At 40.1% G+C, this 19,459-nt stretch overlaps 2 protein-coding genes across 2 annotated transcripts; one reads left to right on the top strand and one right to left on the bottom strand.

The window, feature by feature from the left end:
* Window positions 1-1,578: 1,578 nt before the first annotated feature.
* Window positions 1,579-7,270, top strand: tmem161a (transmembrane protein 161A). Its single transcript, XM_029000628.1, has 12 exons — window positions 1,579-1,711; window positions 2,139-2,242; window positions 2,321-2,404; window positions 2,490-2,587; window positions 3,391-3,547; window positions 3,672-3,823; window positions 4,578-4,638; window positions 4,746-4,889; window positions 4,968-5,081; window positions 5,163-5,337; window positions 5,853-5,949; window positions 6,039-7,270. Exons 1-12 carry the CDS (start codon window positions 1,709-1,711, stop codon window positions 6,332-6,334), a joined length of 1,485 nt encoding a protein of 494 aa, XP_028856461.1. The 5' UTR covers window positions 1,579-1,708; the 3' UTR covers window positions 6,335-7,270.
* An 879-nt stretch (window positions 7,271-8,149) lies between these two features.
* mef2b (myocyte enhancer factor 2b) lies at window positions 8,150-14,574 on the bottom strand. The gene is made up of 9 exons (XM_029001125.1): window positions 14,484-14,574; window positions 12,106-12,190; window positions 11,769-11,972; window positions 11,549-11,677; window positions 11,189-11,378; window positions 10,384-10,517; window positions 9,746-9,833; window positions 9,556-9,658; window positions 8,150-9,447 (listed from the first exon to the last, which is right to left on the bottom strand). The coding sequence occupies exons 2-9, from the start codon at window positions 12,172-12,174 to the stop codon at window positions 9,117-9,119; spliced, it is 1,248 nt and encodes a 415-aa protein (XP_028856958.1). The 5' UTR covers window positions 12,175-12,190; window positions 14,484-14,574; the 3' UTR covers window positions 8,150-9,116.
* Window positions 14,575-19,459: the final 4,885 nt, after the last annotated feature.

Genomic DNA, 19,459 nt, shown 5'->3' with positions numbered 1-19,459 from the left:
CAGGGGTGATTTGTCATTAACATGCATGCCAACGGCCTGCCAAGCGAAGGACAGGAGGGCCCCTTTAGTGTGGCACAGCAAATCCACACAGCAGAGCAAAGAAGCACAATGTGCAAAATGGCAGGTGGACTTTGCCATGGGTGTATAAACAGCTACTAAACACTGCATGGCCATCTTGCATCTATGATGGTAAGTGAAAAAGGTTTAAGACCACGCCAAATTTTGTGCAAAGTGATTTTGCACAAAATCACTTTGCACAAAATCACTATGCGCTTTTTACTTTACTGCTCTTTTTTTATGGCTCTTTTCTCTTTTCTTTAAACATTGTCTTTAACTCATTTGCACACCTTCACCCTACCAGTTACACATATTTTATGTTAAATACGTAAAAGTGTAATATTTGGTTATGTTTGCAATGTTTGCATATTGGTTCATTGTATACTTGCAACATTTTTCAATACTGTGGTCTGTAGCAGTCGCAAAAAGCATTTCACTGCATATCATACCATGTATGACTATGTATGTGACAAATAAAATTTGAATTTGAAGTAAAAAGTATGGAATAGTAATTAGGGTTAAATCTCCTTATTTGCATAGGTGTGTCTCCAGACAAAGCATAATTCCTCAGGTTATTGTCCAAGCGTGCCAATGGGAGATTATTACTAATAAAACGTTCAAGAAACACAGAACATGTCTGAAGAGTAGAACTTTTGGCTGGAGTTTTGAGTCTAATTACACTAACAAGTACATATAATTACACTAACAAGTAAATATATAGATGACAGATTAAAAGCAGGGAAAAAGGGAAAAATCCCATTTAATGTTCCACTGTCTCAACTGGAGAGGCCATTAGCAGGACAGCTTCCCATTAAAGTACAGGGTGGGCCATTTATATAGATACACCTTAATAAAATGGGAATGGTTGGTGACATTTAACACATATAATAAGTGGTCAGAAACTTGTAAATAACTCATGAAAGAATAAAGTTACATTAAAAAAAAACATTGTTTTTCTTGTGAAACTACCAATAGATTTTATGTGTCACATGACCCTCTTCCTATTGAAAAAACAAAAGTTGGATCCACTTGCCGACTTCAAACTGGCCACTACGGTCATCACCCCCTCACATATAATAATGTGCCACAAACAGGACGTTAATATCACCAACCATTCCCATTTTATTAAGGTGCATCCATATAAATGGCCCACGCTGTATAGTAAATTGTAACACATCCCATTGAGGAACATCTAAAGGGCCATGGTGGCTTGCAAAGGCATCAAAACAATGCATATCCAAGGACCACCCATGGGAATCCGACCATTAATGTGCCCAGGATGGATCTTTTTTCTCTTTCACTGTCGATTCGTTAGACATTGCGGTTGTGAATATATCGTTTTACCCAGGCAGGACGTTGCGGTAAAGTGGCCTTTAAGAATGAAGAGGCGTGTGTGCGGATTTCAGAGTGACGCCAGTGAACGCCAGTGAGGACGAAGCCACAGTATTTTCTCGAGCCAATCAGAGTCATGAATGTCTTCCTTGGACCAATGGCGATCGAGGTCATTGCAAGTCACGCCCCGCTCGTTCTGATCAACAGAGAACCCACATGTCTGCAAAGGGTAGCTTCAGCTGTCCAGGGACGGGAGCGTGAAGTATCTGGACCGGTACCAAATGGGAAGCGTTTTTGCCCTTTAGAACAAAATTACAAAATGGTAAGCGGAGTGGTTCAGTGAACATGAGCCGTCGTTTCCCGCACTCTGACGCGACGTGCTCCTGTAGACTGCGTTGCGTTATTACAGTTCACTAGCCTAAAGCTAACAGAGTCGGGCAGTTTTAACTTGTGGTGCTGGGGACCAGTGTCTCCCTCCATTTGGTTACTTTGGTCACTTTCACGCCGATTCTTTTTAAATCCTACAACGGCGTCGCATTGCAGGACGCTAGGAGTGGTGTGCAGCTGTTAGCTTAGCCAGCAGCCTTCTCTGGAGTTGAATGACTGGGACAGTTGCTGCACAGTCCGAACAGACGCGTGTATTAAATTTCACCCGGGGCAACAGGACGCTGCTGACGTGACACTCACGTAGAATATTTGTTGTCAGAATGTGAGTTCATTATTCCAGTTTTTTTTTTTTTTTTTTACAGGCTCTAATGGGCGTGCAGTTGGTGGTCAGCTTGCTGGCTGCAAGCATAATGCAGAGGATGGCGCCACACTGTTCCTTTGCACGTTGGCTCCTGTGCAACGGCAGGTAGGCCAAGATCATTCTGAATCTGTTTTTGTTACTGTCTTATCGGATGTTAATGCATTTTTTTGTCTCTTTGCGAAGCCTTTTCCGGTTCAAGCACCCATCTGAAGGGGAGCTCTGTGCCTTGGCGGGGAAGCAGATACCCAAAACCAACAGGAGAGACAGGTGTGTACAGATGTTTCAAGCTGTTACTGTCCACATATGTCAGTGAGATTGTTTCCTCACGTGTCCTGCTTTGTGCTGGTTTTAGGAGACAAAATGGTAATGGAGAAAACAAGCCACTTACAGTACCTAAGGACATAGATCTCAACTTAGAGAGTGCTCCTGTCACAGTCCTTGATGCTCTTGGTAAGACCTGTAGTGTTATAACTTCTGATCAGTGGTGGACAAAGTACACACACCATGTAAAGTTGAGGAAAATTTTTAATATTTCAAAAGTTCAAATTTTACTCCATTTTAAGTAAAAGGACTCATTTTAAAATTCCACTTGAGTACATTTACAGCATTTATCAGATGCTGTATCCAGAGTGAGTTACAATAAGTAGTTACAGGGACAGTCCCCCCTGGAGCCACTCAGGGTTAAGTGTCTTGCTCAGGGACACAATGGTAGTAAGTGGGAATTGAACCTGGGTCTTCCCCACTAGGCTACTACCACCCTGGGGATTAACACATAGGTTTGTTTAAACACATAAATGTACTTAAGTACCAAAAGTAAAAGTATTCTGTTATTAATTTTCTAAGAGCTCTTGATTAATCGGGTTAAGCTCTTAATCAGTCCCCTTTGGCACAGCAATATTTTCACAGAACGTGTTTCATTTGTCTGATGTTATTTAAAAATGACCATAAGCACAAAACACTGAAGGCAAACATACTTCAAAGGATTTGAGAACAGGCAAAGTTTAGCTACAAACAAGTTAGCTAAAACAAACAAATAAGATATTTGATGTTGAAATGTAGTGGAGTTAAAGTTAAAAAAAAAAGCTCTCCAGAGGGAAATAATTTAGTAAAGTACAGATACATGAAAAACTACCCAATTACAGCAGTATAATACATTTACTTTTTTTTTTCTGCCCATGTCTGCTCCTGACAACTGATGAAGTGGTTTCTTGTTTTTTTGTTTTGTTTTATTTTTTTTTTTTTAACGATTGTAGTTCTGCGTTTTTTCGTGGAGTACCAGTGGCTTGTTGACTTTGCTGTCTATGCGGCGGGAGTCTACATTTTTACTGAGGGATACTACAGTGTGGTAGATGCCAGCAAGGAGGTCAACATTGGCGCCATCTGGTGTGTGTTGACTGTTTTCTTCTGTCTGTATCCTTTCTGGCTCCAGGTTCACACTGTGTGGTGTTTTTTTGTATTTTAATAATTGGAATGTGAGTTGTTGTTTTTCTCAGCATTTTACCCACCTAGTGTTGTCCTTCACCAAAGTTCTCAGGAGGACACTGCACACACTTATGAGTCATTATTTCCGCTCGGACGAAGGAGGTGAACGCTCTGTGTGCCTGGCTTTTGGCTTTTTATCACTGCTGGTAGCTATGTTAGTACTGGTAGTCAGAGAGGACTACTTGGAATTTGGCTTAGAGCCTGGTAAGTATTCAGTCACGATTATGAATGTTTTTGCCATTTCATTGGTGCCCTATCATGCATTTTTTTTGTTCCTGTGTGTGTAGCTCTAAATGCAAATGAGTAGAGTGGTTGATAGAAGTGAGCGGGAATTCGCAGAAATTACATCAACACATTTACATTTTACATTTACAGCATTTATCAGACGCCCTTATCAAGAGCGACTTATAGTCGGTAGTTACAGGGACAGTCCCCCCCTGGAGCTACTTAGTGTTAAGTGTCTTGCTCAGGGACACAATGGTAGTAAGTGGGATTTGAACCTCGGTCTTCTGGTTCATAGGCGAGTGTGTTGTCCACTAGGCTACTACCACCCCTACTACCCCATCACCACAATGTTTGGCACAGACAGGAAGTCATGTCAACGTTTTTCCAGAAAAAAAATATTATTAACCCACATGACGGGAATAAAAAATACATTTGTGCTCATTTTTACATTCAGTTACGTTTTAGGGGAGGGGTGTGAAATCCTCTGGACAGACAACATAAGGGGCCAATTTCCAGATTCTGCCATCTGAACTGCCGCTCTCTGAACAGTGAAACAGAATGACCAAAACACTCTTTATACCTATTACCATTTCTAGCCACTGCAGGACCGTAGACAGGCTTGGGGAACTTGTATTAATGTTAAATAATCTCACAAAGTGAAATCTTCATAACAGGGCACCTTTAAAATATTTTGTCTGTGAATGTTTATGCTCCTCCACCATCTCTTCCTTAGGTTTTAATAGTCTGTTTGACAACTTGGAGGTTTTTGCAAAACAGCAAGGCTATGAGTGGTCGTGAGTAGATTATACACTAACTAAGTAATTTATTTACTATTGTAACTCGGTGAAGTGTCAGTCATTCACTTATAGGCATACATTTCCTGTACCTAATGAATGATTAGGGTCCCGGTCACCAAGCTGACTGTGAAGTTAGGATTGGCTGCCATCTGTGCTTTCATTGGTGCTCTCCTGGCCTTTCCTGGACTTCGATTGGCTCAGACACATTTGGATGCAGTAAAGATGAATGCAGGACGTCCTGTAATACAGTAAGGTGTAATCTTTCATATGCATTTATTTTTGCATTGTTTATCACTAATGCAAAAGATTTTTTTCCTGCATTTTAGGGTCCTTTTACATATTAGTTTTTTGTCTCCTCTGGTGATCCTTATATTATGGGTGAAGCCCATTGCACGAGACTTCTTAGCGAATGCACCGATGGGAAAGACAACAATCACCCTGTGAGTGTTTTTTTCTTTAGGGTTAGTATATTCGTTTGAAATCTGACACTGACATTGTAACTCCTCTCTACGCTTCTGCAGAATCCCCAGCTCCACCTTTAATTCTGTTCGTTTGTGGGTAGTAGTGGGCTTATGCTTTCTGCGGCTGCTGCTCACAAGATTCCACCTCCAGGCATACCTGCATCTGGCTCCAAAGTGGGTGGAGCAGATGAAAAAGGAGGCGGGGCGTATTGCTGCAATTGACATTCAGAGAAAGGTCAGGTGCCTTCTTATAGCATGGTGCTGGCGTATGTTCAGCCCTCCAATAACGTTTACAGGTCTTAAAAACTGGTGGTTCCATGGAATACATCATACTCAGAAACAATTAAACAAGTTACGGTATTGACTTTCTGACTCATGTATTAAACTGGATCTTATCAGGGTTTCGTTATTTTGTTACAACTTTGGAGACATCTGTCCACTCATACTATCTTAAATTAACTTAGGAACAACAGCATTTCTATAAATACATAAAATTATGTATTAACATTGTACAATCTGTTTTGTAGAAAAAGACACCTTAAATCATAGAGCCACTCAACTTTGTCTCACTTGCTGGTCAGAGTGAACTATAAATGTTGCATGAAGGCAAAACAGCACCAGACTGTACCACCCAGATTTTAAATATTACTCAAATGGGGGGGGGGTGTACATATTATTGTATGATGTTACACTGCCTGATGAGCTGGATGCAATAAATCACACAAATGTACTTTTTCTACCTCACCGCAGGTTACCCGTGTCTTCTGCTATTTGACAGTGGTGACGATGCAGTATGTGATCCCTGTTCTTCTAGTTCTTTTCTCAACCCTTGCTATGAAGTCTTTAGGTAAAGCTTTGTATTGTAAGTCAAATAAATATGAGTTTAACCAATCATTTCACAATCATTTCTAACAAGCAAATAAATGTTTTCCTCAGGTGATTACTCATGGGGCATCGGACAGGAGACTCCAGGTGTAACGCCAGCAGCGGTTCTCCCGACCGCAGCCCCACCTGTCGTAAAGTTTGAGGAAGATGAAGATGCTGAAGACATGGAAGAAGACATCCAGGCAACCGCTGCTCACCTGGCTGAGGTCTTCACCACACTACGTGCGGTTCTCACTCCTCTTTTCTTCAGGGGGCTCTTTGCTTTCTTCACCTGGTGGGTGGCTGCCTGTCAGGTCATCAGCAGTCTGTTTGGCATCTACTTCCACCAGTATCTAATGCAAAACTGAAAGGGCATCCCTTCCTTCTGAAAAAATCCCATGTTCGCAGACATGTCTGAGGACATGTCATACGTTTTATGTCATGTCATGTTTATTTCTACTCTGAGACAGTGTCTCTAATATTTGCAAAGTTAAGGTGCTTGCCTACACCTTATCTGTTGGCTATTTTGACTATTTCAGGGGGTATTTTCCACAAAAGAGGATTTCTCAGTTATCTTAGGGTTAAGTTAAGATTGAGGCCATGATTAATCATACTCCTGGATAGTTATGACATTTGAGAAGTCTTGTTTCTGTGGAAACCCCACTGGAACAATTGAATAGCTGAAATGTATTGACCTCTGGCCTTAATTTTAGGAGGATTCTCAGTTTTAAGCTTTGGATACAAGTTCAAGCGTTACACTATAACGTTATTTATTGTTAGAATCAATCTTTTTCCCCATTCACATCTGTAACATCTGCAAAATCACTTTATTAGTATAATTAAATCTAAGATGAATATCACTGTATAGGGAACAAATAGCTGAATTTTGCAACAAAGTGCCTGGAAACTCAGGGATTCAGATGTCTGTAATGAGATTTCAGTTCCAGCACACACTAAATTGCTGTTGTGACATGAGCTATGAGGAGGACTTAAATCTCATATGGTAATCAACACACACAAGTAGCCATTGGGTACAATATTCACTCATAATGTTCTATTTCAGTAGATGTTTTAGCATGAACAGTTATTTATTTATGACTACATACCGCTGTTCTCTATCGTTTAGAAAGATAGTGAACAATTCTATTGCTTTATGGGTAGTTCATGTTTTGGTCACCATGTTTCTACTTGAGCAATGCAGTATTTTTACATGATTGAAGACTTTGTGATTGCATGGTGTGATCTGTGGGCTATGGAAAATGTTTTACCTGGATTAGGTTGTTTTAATAAAAGCTGGAATGGTGCTTTTGAGGCTGGAGTACGCCTTATTTATGCATATCCAACCAGTTATTTCCATAAAAAAAATAATGGTGGACCTGTGTGGCTACATGACTTGATACACAAATTATTTAAAAGGTTTACACTTGACCACCAGAGGTCAGCATCAGTACTTACATTGTACAAGGCACATAAAATAAGCACCTGTGGTGCTTAATGTATTTTAGGGTAAATTGCATCACCAGATCAATAGAATGTGAGAAAGTAGATTGGCATCTGGAATGATAAATATAAAAAGGCAGTAAATACCGATGAGGACACCCTTTCAAGGATAAAAATCATTCATCTTAATGCTTGATTAATTTAAGCACAAGTTTAAACACTTTTTTGGCCTGTTTCTGCTCCAGGTTGAGACAGGAACCGAGTGTAGTTTAATGAAGTGAATGGTGATGTTTCTATATAATCACTTTAATTGTGTGCATGTGTGAGGAGGTCCTGGCTGATGTCTGCTGCAGACTGTAGGGTTGCTATAGGGACCAGGCTCTGCACCATTCAGATGTGCCCACACAGTCTGCCCAAGCTCCCTTGGGAGGAGCCCAGACGTGACCCCTGTGGCCTCCTTTTCAGTTGGTAGAGAAGCAGGTCTGAAGGAGGGAGACCATTTTTTTTTTTTTTTTTTTTAGATAATTTTTAATTTTTGCTATTCTTTCTGGAGATAACATAGCTGTTTTAAATCACAATTGTTTTGCTCATTCCGACATTTTTCTTCACATTATTTATTGTATTCTTAAAAAAAATAATAAACCATTAAGGATCAAATAAAAAAAAAAGACTTTAACATGATAATAAATATTCATGAGCATTGCCTCAAACTGAGGAAAGCTCAGCCTTATCTTGTTGTGACCTCTTGTGGACAGAACAGTGAACTTCAGCGTAGGTGAACAAACCAAGCAACAGAAAATAACAGGAAAGATTTATGCAACTTCTTTGTCACACAATCAAATGAATACGTATATAAAACAAAAATTATATATAAAGCGTATTTGGGAATCAATGGCAAAAACAGTACTGAAATGATTTTGTGAAAAAAATTCGGAAATGTACACTGTGCTGTCACACTGTACATATACATTTAAATGAAATAGTGAAATGAAAGCTCAGTAACTCGGGGTGTTGGTGTATAATAAATATAAATCTTTTGGCATTGTAAAATAAAATGTTTTGGAAGAAATCTTTCTGTTGAGTTTCAAATACAAATTCAAAACCAGAAATATTGGAAATCCCTGAGATTGAGTTATGGAGAGGCATGTTAACACACAGAAATCTTCCGGAAAATAACACAGATGATCATAACATTTTAAATGGCAGGTTTTTTTGGAGCCTCACTGGGATTTTTATTGGAAAAGAAAGTTGACCTAGTGTGCGCCACCATTCAGCGGAATGGTGCTGAATCATCCGGCCCACAAGACACATGGAGACCACATCACATACCACATCAGACTCACTGCATTGATGTGAATGGTGACATGCAAATCATCTTTGGTCAGTTCTGGCCAACAGAGGCAAAAAGCAATATCTGCAAAAATGGCTAATTAAAAAAAATCCCCTCTAACATCTCTGGGAGATGAGATAGAAGAGAAGACCAAAACACTTTCAAATGACATGGAAAAAAAGCAGATACTCCAGTTTGCCTTTGTGTGGCAGAATAGTGATTCTGTGGTCAAATGTCGACCATTGGTGTGAAGCAACAGTCGGGAACACTGTTATATTGCGATACAGGCACATTCTCAGTTGAGTTAAGTGCTTATTGGCCAATTGCAGACTGTCATGCTTGGAATCTATTTCAGGCCTCTGTGTGCTCAAAGCCTGTAGCTATCTCTGCCAAACATCACCAATTTCTGTTTGCCTATGGGGAGGTTCCTTCACCTCTGCCAACACTCTGGGTTCCCGGCGCTGAGCGGAGAAGCTCTCTTTCTGAAAATCATCTCTGTCCATGGCGTTGTATGGTTGCTGATGGGCATGGCTGGTGACCTCTGGATTACTCGGTGGGGAATGCTGAGCCATGTGGTGCGCTGGGGGTGTGATTGGGGAGCTGACGTGTTCAGGGGAGGCTCGCTCTGATTTGATGCTGAGGTTTAGGGAGCCGTGGACTGGTGAAGTGGGTGTTGATAATTGTGAGGGAAAACACCCTCCTCCAGTCATCCTATGAATTGCAACAGGACATGCCATATTTGCAATGTTCATAACACACCTGGCACCAGAAGCATCTGTTTAACCTTATGAGGCCTGTTGAAAACATATTATATCTTACCCCAGATGAGACATGTGGGCTTCCTGATGCTGTACTGACTGCCAGGTGGTGACCGAGCTGCGCTGAAGACCAGCAGCATGAGGAAAGCCTGGATGGGCATATTCTGAAACAGAAAATCAGCAACAGAACAGTACTGCATCAAGTAATGCCCAAAGCAGCCTAGTTCACGGAACTGACTTTGTAAACTCACCATTCAGTCCTGAAGAGGGGAGCCCATAACCTCCTTTTCCCATGGCCATCATGTGGTTCGCAGAATGCATGCTCTGGTAAAGCATCCTCTACAGAAACAAATGTTGCTCTTTATCAAACTGGTCCTTTTGTTTTTATAGCATCTGATGTGAACAGTTTATTTCGTATTTATCAGTGCATTAATGATGCACCTGAGCCAATAATTATTGGTATAAGAACCTCAGCTGTAATACTGCATTACCACCACAGTTTACCTTTCACTTTTTATTCATGGCTATAATTCTATAGAGAAATGTTATATTTATAGATTCTGTGATGGCAGTTTGAACTCACTGCATTCAGGCAGCCCTCTTATCTCATAACGTTTTTAACAATTTGAAACAGTCAAAATGCCAAGTCTCAAATAGCCATTCTATTTCACACGTATATACATGTAAACCTTGGTGCCAGTACCAAGCTCAGGTAAATGGGGAGGGTTGTATCATGAGGCATAAAACTTTTGCTAAATCAGACTGGCTGATATGGAGTGGCAAGCCCTAATGGGAACAGCCATAAGACAAAAGGTGAATTATTTATGCATATGTACAGACACAAACACACACGCACACACACAGGGACATCAATGCCAGTTCCTCTCACATTAGTCAGGCCTGGACGGGTGCTAGAAAGTGGCTCCATGCGTCGGCTGTCACTGCCCAGGTTCAAAGGTGGAGGAGTCTTCATCTCCAGCGCTCTGCTCAGGTTGCCATGGGTGAACACGGAGTAGCCAATACCTTCAGAGAGACATACGGCAGAAGTGAGAAACAAGATGTGGGTGAAATTGTTTTTCACTCACTCACTTTACTGCACGGCAACCTCGTCACATGCTCCACCACCTAAAAGAGAAGTTCCTTTTAACTGATTTTTACTCCAGTATCAGTATGCCACACCTGGTCATTTTGTATTTCATTGGTCTGCCAAATTAGCATTGTTTTAGGGTGCAGTCCATTCTCTAAGGAATATACTGTAAAGATTTTATATATATATATATATATATATATGGCATATTGACCAGTTCACACTAATCTTTCTCAGCTCTTAGCCCCTGTAAGAAAGAACTAAGTTGCATTTTTTCCTTGCATTCTTGTATTCTTCCTTAGAGGCTGTACCCTAAAACCATGCTAATTTGGCTGACCAATGAAATACAAAAAGAACAAGTGATATTCCTAGCTGTCACTAACAACTGTAGTAAAGTGTGAAGTGAGATGCCAAGACGTTGACCAGCAGGTGCAATGTACTGTGTAGAAACCACAAATCAGCCTCCTGTTGCTGTTTCACAAGTGAGGGGGGGGGTTGTTTCACACAGTGGCGACTTCCTGTATTCACCGCCAGCTGAGCCCTGCTAATGAAACCCTGAACTTGAGAGAAGCAGATCTGAATTCCACACATCAGCAAAGGGGCTCACCCGAATGTGGGCTCATGAAGTTGTGGTGGGTGGGGAGGCCGGCTGGGCTGACCGAGTCGACCCTGGGGCCTAGAGGCTTGAAGGAGGGCGACCTGTGTGCTAGCAGGGCAGTGTTGGATGCATTGGGATAGCCATTCTCACAGCCAGCAGACATCAACAACTGGGCCTCCGGTGTCAGGACAGATGAGGCCTGTTGAAAATGTCCAGTGTTTTAACAAAAAAATAAATTAAAATAATTACATCATTAAATCTGGGTATATGATTAGATGCATTGTATTAGTGTATAATAAATGTATTTAGCTGAGATTTTTAGCATTTGGCTCTTTGCATGAATATAGCGCAATATGTAAAACTGCTAACATAAATACGTTGCCGAGCAACTGAAAGGTCCATGCCCTCGCTGAGCGGATATTTGTCCCCTCCGACCTGCATGGCCTCCTCTGCATCAAGATCTGGCCCATCCAGCCCCAGACCCTTCCGCCGCAGAGTCTAAAGAGGCAGTGGCAAAAAAACATAGGCTTTCATCAGTGTCATGTTAACCTGAACAGGCATGGGAAGAGCGTTGTGGTTATGTCTGTACCTCCAGGATGTCTGTGTTTGTTCTGCTTTCGTGGGGCTCGCTGTACTCCGTGTACTTCAGCAGAACTTTGTCCATGTCGGTGCTGGCGTACTGGAAGAGGCGGTTGGTGCTGTTGAAGATAATGAGGGCGATCTCACAGTCGCACAGCACACTCAGCTCATATGCCTTCTTCATCAAGCCAAACTTGCGCTTGGTGAACGTCACCTAAAAATACACACATAATGTGTAGAAAAAACAACAACAACACAATGAGCAGCAGTCAGAGGTTCAGACATTCACCCCCCCCAAAAACCAAGGCCTAAAAATTATGAAGAACAATTACGGATATTTTTTTTACCTGTCGGTTTCTCTGGTCCATAATGCGTGAGATTTGAATTTTCTTTCTTCCCATTGTTTTCTCTTGCATGCAAGAATTTTTTACTCTATGGAAAAGACAATAATTATAAATGTGTGTGAGTGTTTCTACAATGCAGTAGACAATGCAGTACAATGTGGGTGATTTTTTTTTTTAAATAGTTCATTTAAATTTCATTCATCCATCCCACTTACCTCCCACTACATAGTGTGAATATATTTATAGATAATTTTTGTGTTTTTCCAATAAAAGTTCCAAACTTAGTTTCATCCTTGCCACTAACTAACAGTCTGGCCGTGCCAGGGCTGATGCTCTCTTCCGGAAGACGTGGTTAAAAATATGGCATCTCCATTTAAAGGTAGCGCACTGGAAGCACGGTCACTGCACGCCTTCTCAAAAACGGTACTTTTAAGAGTGGGGAATGTTCAAGGCCACCCCCTGATTTCCCATGAGCTAAATGTACACAAACAAGGGATGGAGTAACACATCGTCGGGGGAGCATATTTCCACTGTGTGCCCAGTTGCCATGTTGAGGACCCCGGATGCACACAGTCGCCAATCAAGATAATACATATAATCAGACATTAACTGTGAATACTGACCAGCAATATATATAAAAAAAAGTGTGAAATCTGTACATTATTTGCATACATTTGCATAATCCACAAGAGCAAAGATCAAGAGCACGGAACACAAAACCACTTGGGTGACTGTCTGCTGATGCAAAGCCCTGGGGATTTTCACCGCCACTATTTTGCTTTTACTGGACACTCTTGGCCTCGTCTATTAATAGAATCAAACCAGAATGGTGAGCGGATGCGGTGCCCGTGTTCCCACGGCCCTCGTAATGCCCACTGCACCCAAAGCCTCTCTTGTCCAGTGCAGGCCGACATTTTGGAGGAATCCACCTCTTGCGCTGTTATTACCTTATAAAGAATACTCTGATCTGGGGGGTTGGGCCTCGGCCTCGGTAGGTGCCAGCACCTAAGCTAAACAGATTGTGACGGGCCAAATGATGTGAAAAATAAACACTCGCTGCTCTGAAAATTTATCTGGAAAAAGAAACATCCTTCCTCGTAGGGTTCATGGGAGGTCAATCTCCTCTCAAATAACAGAAATATCATGACGGACATAGTGTGTGAGATGAAGTGTAAATGCTAATCATACTGTACATATCAGCATTTACATAGCATTAGTGTAAATGCTAATCATACTGTACTGTACAGTTTTTGAATAAGAGGTCGATTTGTAAAACCATTTTTTTTTTGCTGTAGTCACAATGTCACTATTACAGGCGTCAACTCTGTAGAAAATCTGCATCATGCAGCACTTTGGGGTATTGCACATCTGCATTTCCCCCTGCTCTTCAGCTCCTTGGAGAACGTCTGGCTTCCTCTGATCGTCCCCCAAAGGCTCGACAGTGGAAAAGAATGCACAAACAGTGTGAGCCCCTTACACTGTCCCGTCCTCCGTCACCGACGCCCTGTCCTTTGGGGTCTGGAGATGTCTAATTGCCGAGCATCTCAAAGGGACAACACAGCCTGATCACTAACAACAAACAGTTTCATCATCTGGACAAAATTGTTACTACATATAATTTACATAAATATAAATATGCATTGCTCTTATTATCATCATCAAAATGTTATTGTCAATCTAGGATAATGCCAGATTTGCCTCTGTTCATTATGTTATAAAACTGTAAAATACAATATCATTGAAAATGCTTTCATGTATGGCATTGATTGGAACATTTGAATGCAATGGGGAGAGAAGACGGCCAAAAATAGAGTTCTATTTGCATGTCAGCTCTGCAAAGCTGGGTCAAGCCCACCTAGCTACAGACTTTAGTGTGCCGCGCATCTGAGGAGGTCTAGACCAGCAAGAATCTAATAATGTTACCAGAGCACAGATGTAACCACTGTCAGATTTAGAGATGTGCCGAGCAGATTGTGAGGCTGAAGCATCCATTGAGTATAATTATGCATGCATAATTCATTAATCATTTCTAACGAGTTGCCATTGTGCTTGAAATGGCACTTGAATTACCACTGAATGCCACATTTTCACATTTAGACAAAATATAAAGTATGACACGAGCATATAAAAGCATATAACGTCTGCGAAGAGATCCTCGACCACAATGAAAAGGAATTTTCAGGAGAGGTTGACACCTGTTTTGCCTGATATTGTGTGAATATTAATTATATTTGGCATGTAGTTACATTTGTTTAGACATGGTCAGTGCAAACAGCAAGAACAGTGATGCTCAGTGCCATTACTGTGCACAGGTCTACAAAGTTACAAAGCTGAATAGAATGAGTTGTGTATGTGCTCCTATAAAACAGAGAGAGTGGTACCTCGGTGCAAGAGAGTGCTGCTGCTGCTGCTGCTGCTGCTGCTGAGAAGGGCGGAGTGGCGGAGCTTCTGTCAGATGCTTCTGTCGCGGTCCAGCTGACGTTTCTACTGCCCCAGCATCCGCGCGCGCATAGGAGCCGCCGCCCCGCCCCTCTGCTCCGCCATTGGCCGAGGAGCCGGAGCACCGCCCCCTCAACTCCGCTATTGGCTGAGGAGCCGGAGCCGCCTCCCCTTTCACCGCAGATGCGGGAGCGGCGCTGCTCTTCTATCAGCTTACACGCGGCGTAGCTGGATATATAAACTATATCTGTAAATAGACAATTGGTTATCGGCGAATATCTGAAGCATAAATAGCATGAAGAAGTGAGTATTAAAACCCACTTAAAAACAAGCGATCCTTTATGGTGTCATATTAGCAGGGCGCAGCAGACGAACGGCTCACAGAAAAGATCTATTTAACTTCAACCTGGCATCTTGCTTTGTGCACCATCTCTCCAACTCAATGTCCCATGCAGACAGTGTTGTGTTCCTTTAAATCATTTGCATTCTCATCATAAACATCACCACTGTTATGTTTTTAATTACAATAACTTTTGCAATTTGGTCTTATCTACCAAGAAACAGACTGTTCATGCATTCAACCACCATATCATTACTTTCAGAGGATAGATTACTACTAGTAAAAATTTGTAGTAATAATTTCTATGAAGCTGCATGCTATTCTGGTGATCAATCGTTATTTAGGGAAACTGAAAACCATGAATATGGTCTGCCTTGCCATTACTAAAGAACATACAGTAATTCTGCAGTAAATCCTTCAGTGTGATGTTTGTATTTTGAACATACAGTTAAGATTACACTCTGTGTGTGTGTGTGTGTGTGTGTGTGTGTGTCTGTGTGTGTGTGTGTGTGTGAGTATAGATAGATAGATAGTGAGATAGATAGATAGATAGATAGATAGATAGATAGATAGATAGATAGATAGATAGATAGATAGATAGATAGATAGATAGATAGATAGATAGATAGATAGATAGATAGATAGATATTATTGAACAGAGGATATGGACTACAAAGCACTGATGTACTTCTAGACATGGTGTTTGCTAAATGCCGTAAATGTAAACGATGTTAGACACACACAAGTGAATGTACATACACTCTATTTTAGAGATGCTCTGACTACATGGCATCTGATGTAAGAATCAGCAACCTCCCATCAGACGGCAGAAATTTCCCAAACAATAAGATGCTTCCATCTGTTAAGCACGCTGCCTCCAGCTAAACCCAAACCTGCAGAGACTTGATTCAGCAGCCTTAATTGTTAAAGGGAATTAAGGATTAAGTCTGGTGATCCAATAGGTGAGTGCAGTTTCCGAAATCAACCCATTATTGTATATGCACCCCTACTAACATTTGACTAAATTTTACCCACTCACATTTCAACTAGTGTCAGACAGGAATGACTGAAAAAGTTACATTTCCCTCAAATCGATGTGTTATTTTTGTGCAAAATAAAGTACGCTCATAAAATTCTTGTGTCAGATGCTGAAACCTATGGCAAGTGTTCAGAATTAGACAATTTTTTTGTTTTCCTGAAACTTCTCACTTCTGCTTTTAACAGCATCAGTGGTGTCAACTTCTGTGCATGCGGTGAGCTTGTCGGATGCAGAAATAGCTTCCCTGGTTGCTCTGCATATGTCAGCGTAATTCTTCATTGTATATATATGTTTTTTTATAGCAGCAACCTTATCTCTTGCAGAACAGCACCGAGTCAAACCTTGGCCCAACCACCACAAGCCTTAAGCTGCAACAGCCCACCTCAAATGAAAGGGAGGTTTATGTTAACAGTTTATATAAACCACGTGGAACATAATAGTATTACAAAATTTGAAACAACTGACTGGATATATCTGGCTTTACAATTATAGGTTGTTTGTAAAATTGAACAAAAAACTATTTCTATTGGGCTTGGTAAATGTCAAATTTTATATCTGGCCCACCTGTTTGTAGGAAAATAAAGAAATAAATCAAAAGTATTGACACAAAAAAAAACAAACAAAAAAAACCAACAAAGACCATAAAAATCTAATCACAATCTAACCTACTATTTTTATTGATCAAATCATATATATATATATATATATCATGAAGTATCATTCATGCCATACATGGTTTAATTTCTCTGGAGGACTGAGCGATTTTGGACACACCCATCAGTTAGGGTTTTTTTAAATGGCCAAATGATAACTTTAAAGATTAGAATTTAAGAGATTTGTTGCACAGAAACATATTTAGATATAATGAACATGCTACTTAAATATGTAAAAAGACAATTGTTTAACAGTGGTCACAGTTTACATAAGCTTTAGAACAATTACTTGTTTGCTGACAATGCTCTGCTTCCAATGCAGTTAGGTGCAAGCAAAAGCAAGCACTTTCCATACAAATCCAGGCAAATAACCGAGTATTAACATGCTGTCAAGAATACAACATATGATCATTTGGATTCCATACAAGCATACAGGTCATAACTGCACCGTTTTCTTATATCAAGGCACAAATGCTACATAGGCTACTCTAAAGTTAGTACAAGCCACTGAAGGTGTGATTTCAACATTGAAGTTGTTACATACGTATTCAGTTTAACGCACTGCCAGACTTTTCATCATCTGAACACAAAGCCTACGCACCGAAGCATTTGGTGCACAAGCTCTCAAAATACAAACCTGGCAATTAGACACGGCAGGTTTAAGAGAACTGTGGTCTGCTTGGTGGTAGATAAACATCAGGCAGGTAAATATGTAGGCAGAAGACAGAAAAAGAAGTCACGACAAAGAAACTTCAGTGCATCTCACACCATCCCGGTAATTTCTGTCAATTTGTCAATAACAATTTAAGACATATTTGGAACGATTCGCAACGTGATGCACGGGACATTTTGATGACACAAGTTACTTTATCCCCATAACTAGTATTCAGAACTATGAACAAGTGTGACGTGTATGTTGTACTTGTTGTGACTTACTGCCAGGTACTTCAATATAAAGTTATGACAAAAGCCATACAAGCAGTTCAAAAACTTGCCTTGTGATGAACTGGACACAGAAAACTAGTCTCACTTGTTAAAACAAACTTCCACAATAAAACTCTGTGTACTCTACAAGCATTCAGACAAAACTATTGCACAAAATATTACAATTTTATTGGGTGTCAAAACTGTGAAACACTTTAATAAAATAATGTTTATGAAATACAAATATTTCCAACTAAAAGTTTAACATATGATAGCCAGAGTTAAAATGTGGTGCATTGTATGAATATTTTTAATAAAGCCTGATGCACTATTCAGTATAACATATACAATACAGAACTATGAATGTTTGTTTTATGATAATAATTTGCTTTGAAATTAGTAAAATCTTTACATCGCGACAGGTAACCGTGTTTCAAATGTCTGCAAACCCTTTTTTTAAAAACATTGAAATTTAAACAATGTTCCACATTGTCTGAAAATATTCTCTAAATATTGGGATACTAAAAGGGCAAATATTGCAGAATTAATTTTTTAGCATTTTGTTTTAATTTTTCAGAAAACTGCCCTTTGGCTAGCATTGTTCACATATCGATAATATAGGTTTCAAGAATCGTAACAAGATAAGCAACAACAAAAAAAGTCACATTCATTCAATAAAAACAGTTAATACAGTGTAGAGTAATGGAATTAATACATATTGCCGTATACACTGTTAACCCGAAAGTTCTTTCTATGCAAACAGTTTGAGTAAATATCACTATAAAAATTTTGTTTTGTTGCATTACTTAACCAGTATGAGTATATAAAGAGTGTTTGACAATCTTTGGGTGTACTCATATTTTATAAGTTTAACTAACTTAAACTATCAAGTTTTACCTCAGGCCACAGTGCTGCCCTGTTGTGATTGGCTGAAAACTCCAGACAAATCTTTGCTTGTCTGTTGGATGACACAGAGAAAGTTGTGCCATTTTCTTATCATTACAAAGCATTTTAAGGTCTGTGCACTTTGCATGCTCCTTGGACAATACATTTTCTGTCTACATTTGTCTGTTTTTCTCAAGTTTGGACCCTTTTCGAGGAAACCATTTTGTGGATGAACAAGGTGAGTTGTTCAAATACTACTAATTAGAAACTGCTGGAACATTTGTAGTTTGAAATGTGCATTTGAATGTGTCTAAATTATGAGGTCGTCTTAAGTGAACAGTGAGCATTTGATACTTGCAGCATTGAGTTTTTAGAGTAGCTCTCCATTTGTGTGTTCTCTACATACAGTTTTGCAAAAGTAATGTAGAATTCAAATTATTCCAATGTAGGTTTGAAAAAGTAAATACACTTTCCACATATGCCTAATTTTTTGGCACTACTAGTTTTGTTTAAAGCAGCCTTAAAATGCTTTGCAAATGCAAGTACTATCTGCCATCTGCGAGAAGAGAGCACAGCTTTTTAACCATTACAGATTAAAACATGGAACTTATGCAAGAACTGAGCCTTTTCCTTGCTTGCATCAGGAATGTGTACATTCAAGTCTCTCAATGAACTCCAAAGCCATTTATCCCGCTTTCACACCAGAAGCACAGATCAACCGCAAACTGTGGATGCTCAAATTAAGTTTTGCTGTTTGTAATGTGAATTTAGGTGGTTTGATATTTCTTCTTGTAAAGGTTTGATGGTAAGTTCAATTCATAAACTTGTTCTCCAACCTTCCCTTGTGGTATTTCTCTATATGGACAAATAAACTGATATAAGATATATTTATTTTCTTCTACATTCAAGTATGTTTCATACCTCTTTTCAGAGCACAGAGCCAAAAGCCATTAGATGCCTTGTCCTGGGAGGACTTCCAATCATTCTTGGAGATGACGCAGCTATGTTGTTCAAGAGCAGTTCAGTGTGTAAACCCTTTCTCCATTTGTACCATTCAAATTGTGCAATATAACATCT

The sequence above is a fragment of the Denticeps clupeoides genome, chromosome 13, assembly GCF_900700375.1.
Source record: "Denticeps clupeoides chromosome 13, fDenClu1.1, whole genome shotgun sequence".
NCBI lineage: Eukaryota > Metazoa > Chordata > Actinopteri > Clupeiformes > Denticipitidae > Denticeps > Denticeps clupeoides.
The sequence above is the reverse complement of the archived record's forward strand: the minus strand, read 5'-3'. Positions and strand labels throughout refer to the sequence as shown.

Bases quoted from the DNA above. Each gene is read 5' to 3' on its own strand.
- tmem161a (XM_029000628.1), top strand. The intron at 3,824-4,577 runs GTAAGTATTCAG...TCTCTTCCTTAG, and splicing joins GGAATTTGGCTTAGAGCCTG to GTTTTAATAGTCTGTTTGAC. The intron at 5,082-5,162 runs GTGAGTGTTTTT...ACGCTTCTGCAG, and splicing joins GGAAAGACAACAATCACCCT to AATCCCCAGCTCCACCTTTA.
- mef2b (XM_029001125.1), bottom strand. From the start codon at position 12,174: ATGCAAGAGAAAACAATGGGAAGAAAGAAAATTCAAATCTCACGCATT. The intron at 11,973-12,105 runs GTAAAAAAAATA...GTGTATTTTTAG, and splicing joins TGGACCAGAGAAACCGACAG to GTGACGTTCACCAAGCGCAA. The intron at 9,834-10,383 runs GTGAGAGGAACT...TTGTTTCTGTAG, and splicing joins CCCGTCCAGGCCTGACTAAT to AGGATGCTTTACCAGAGCAT.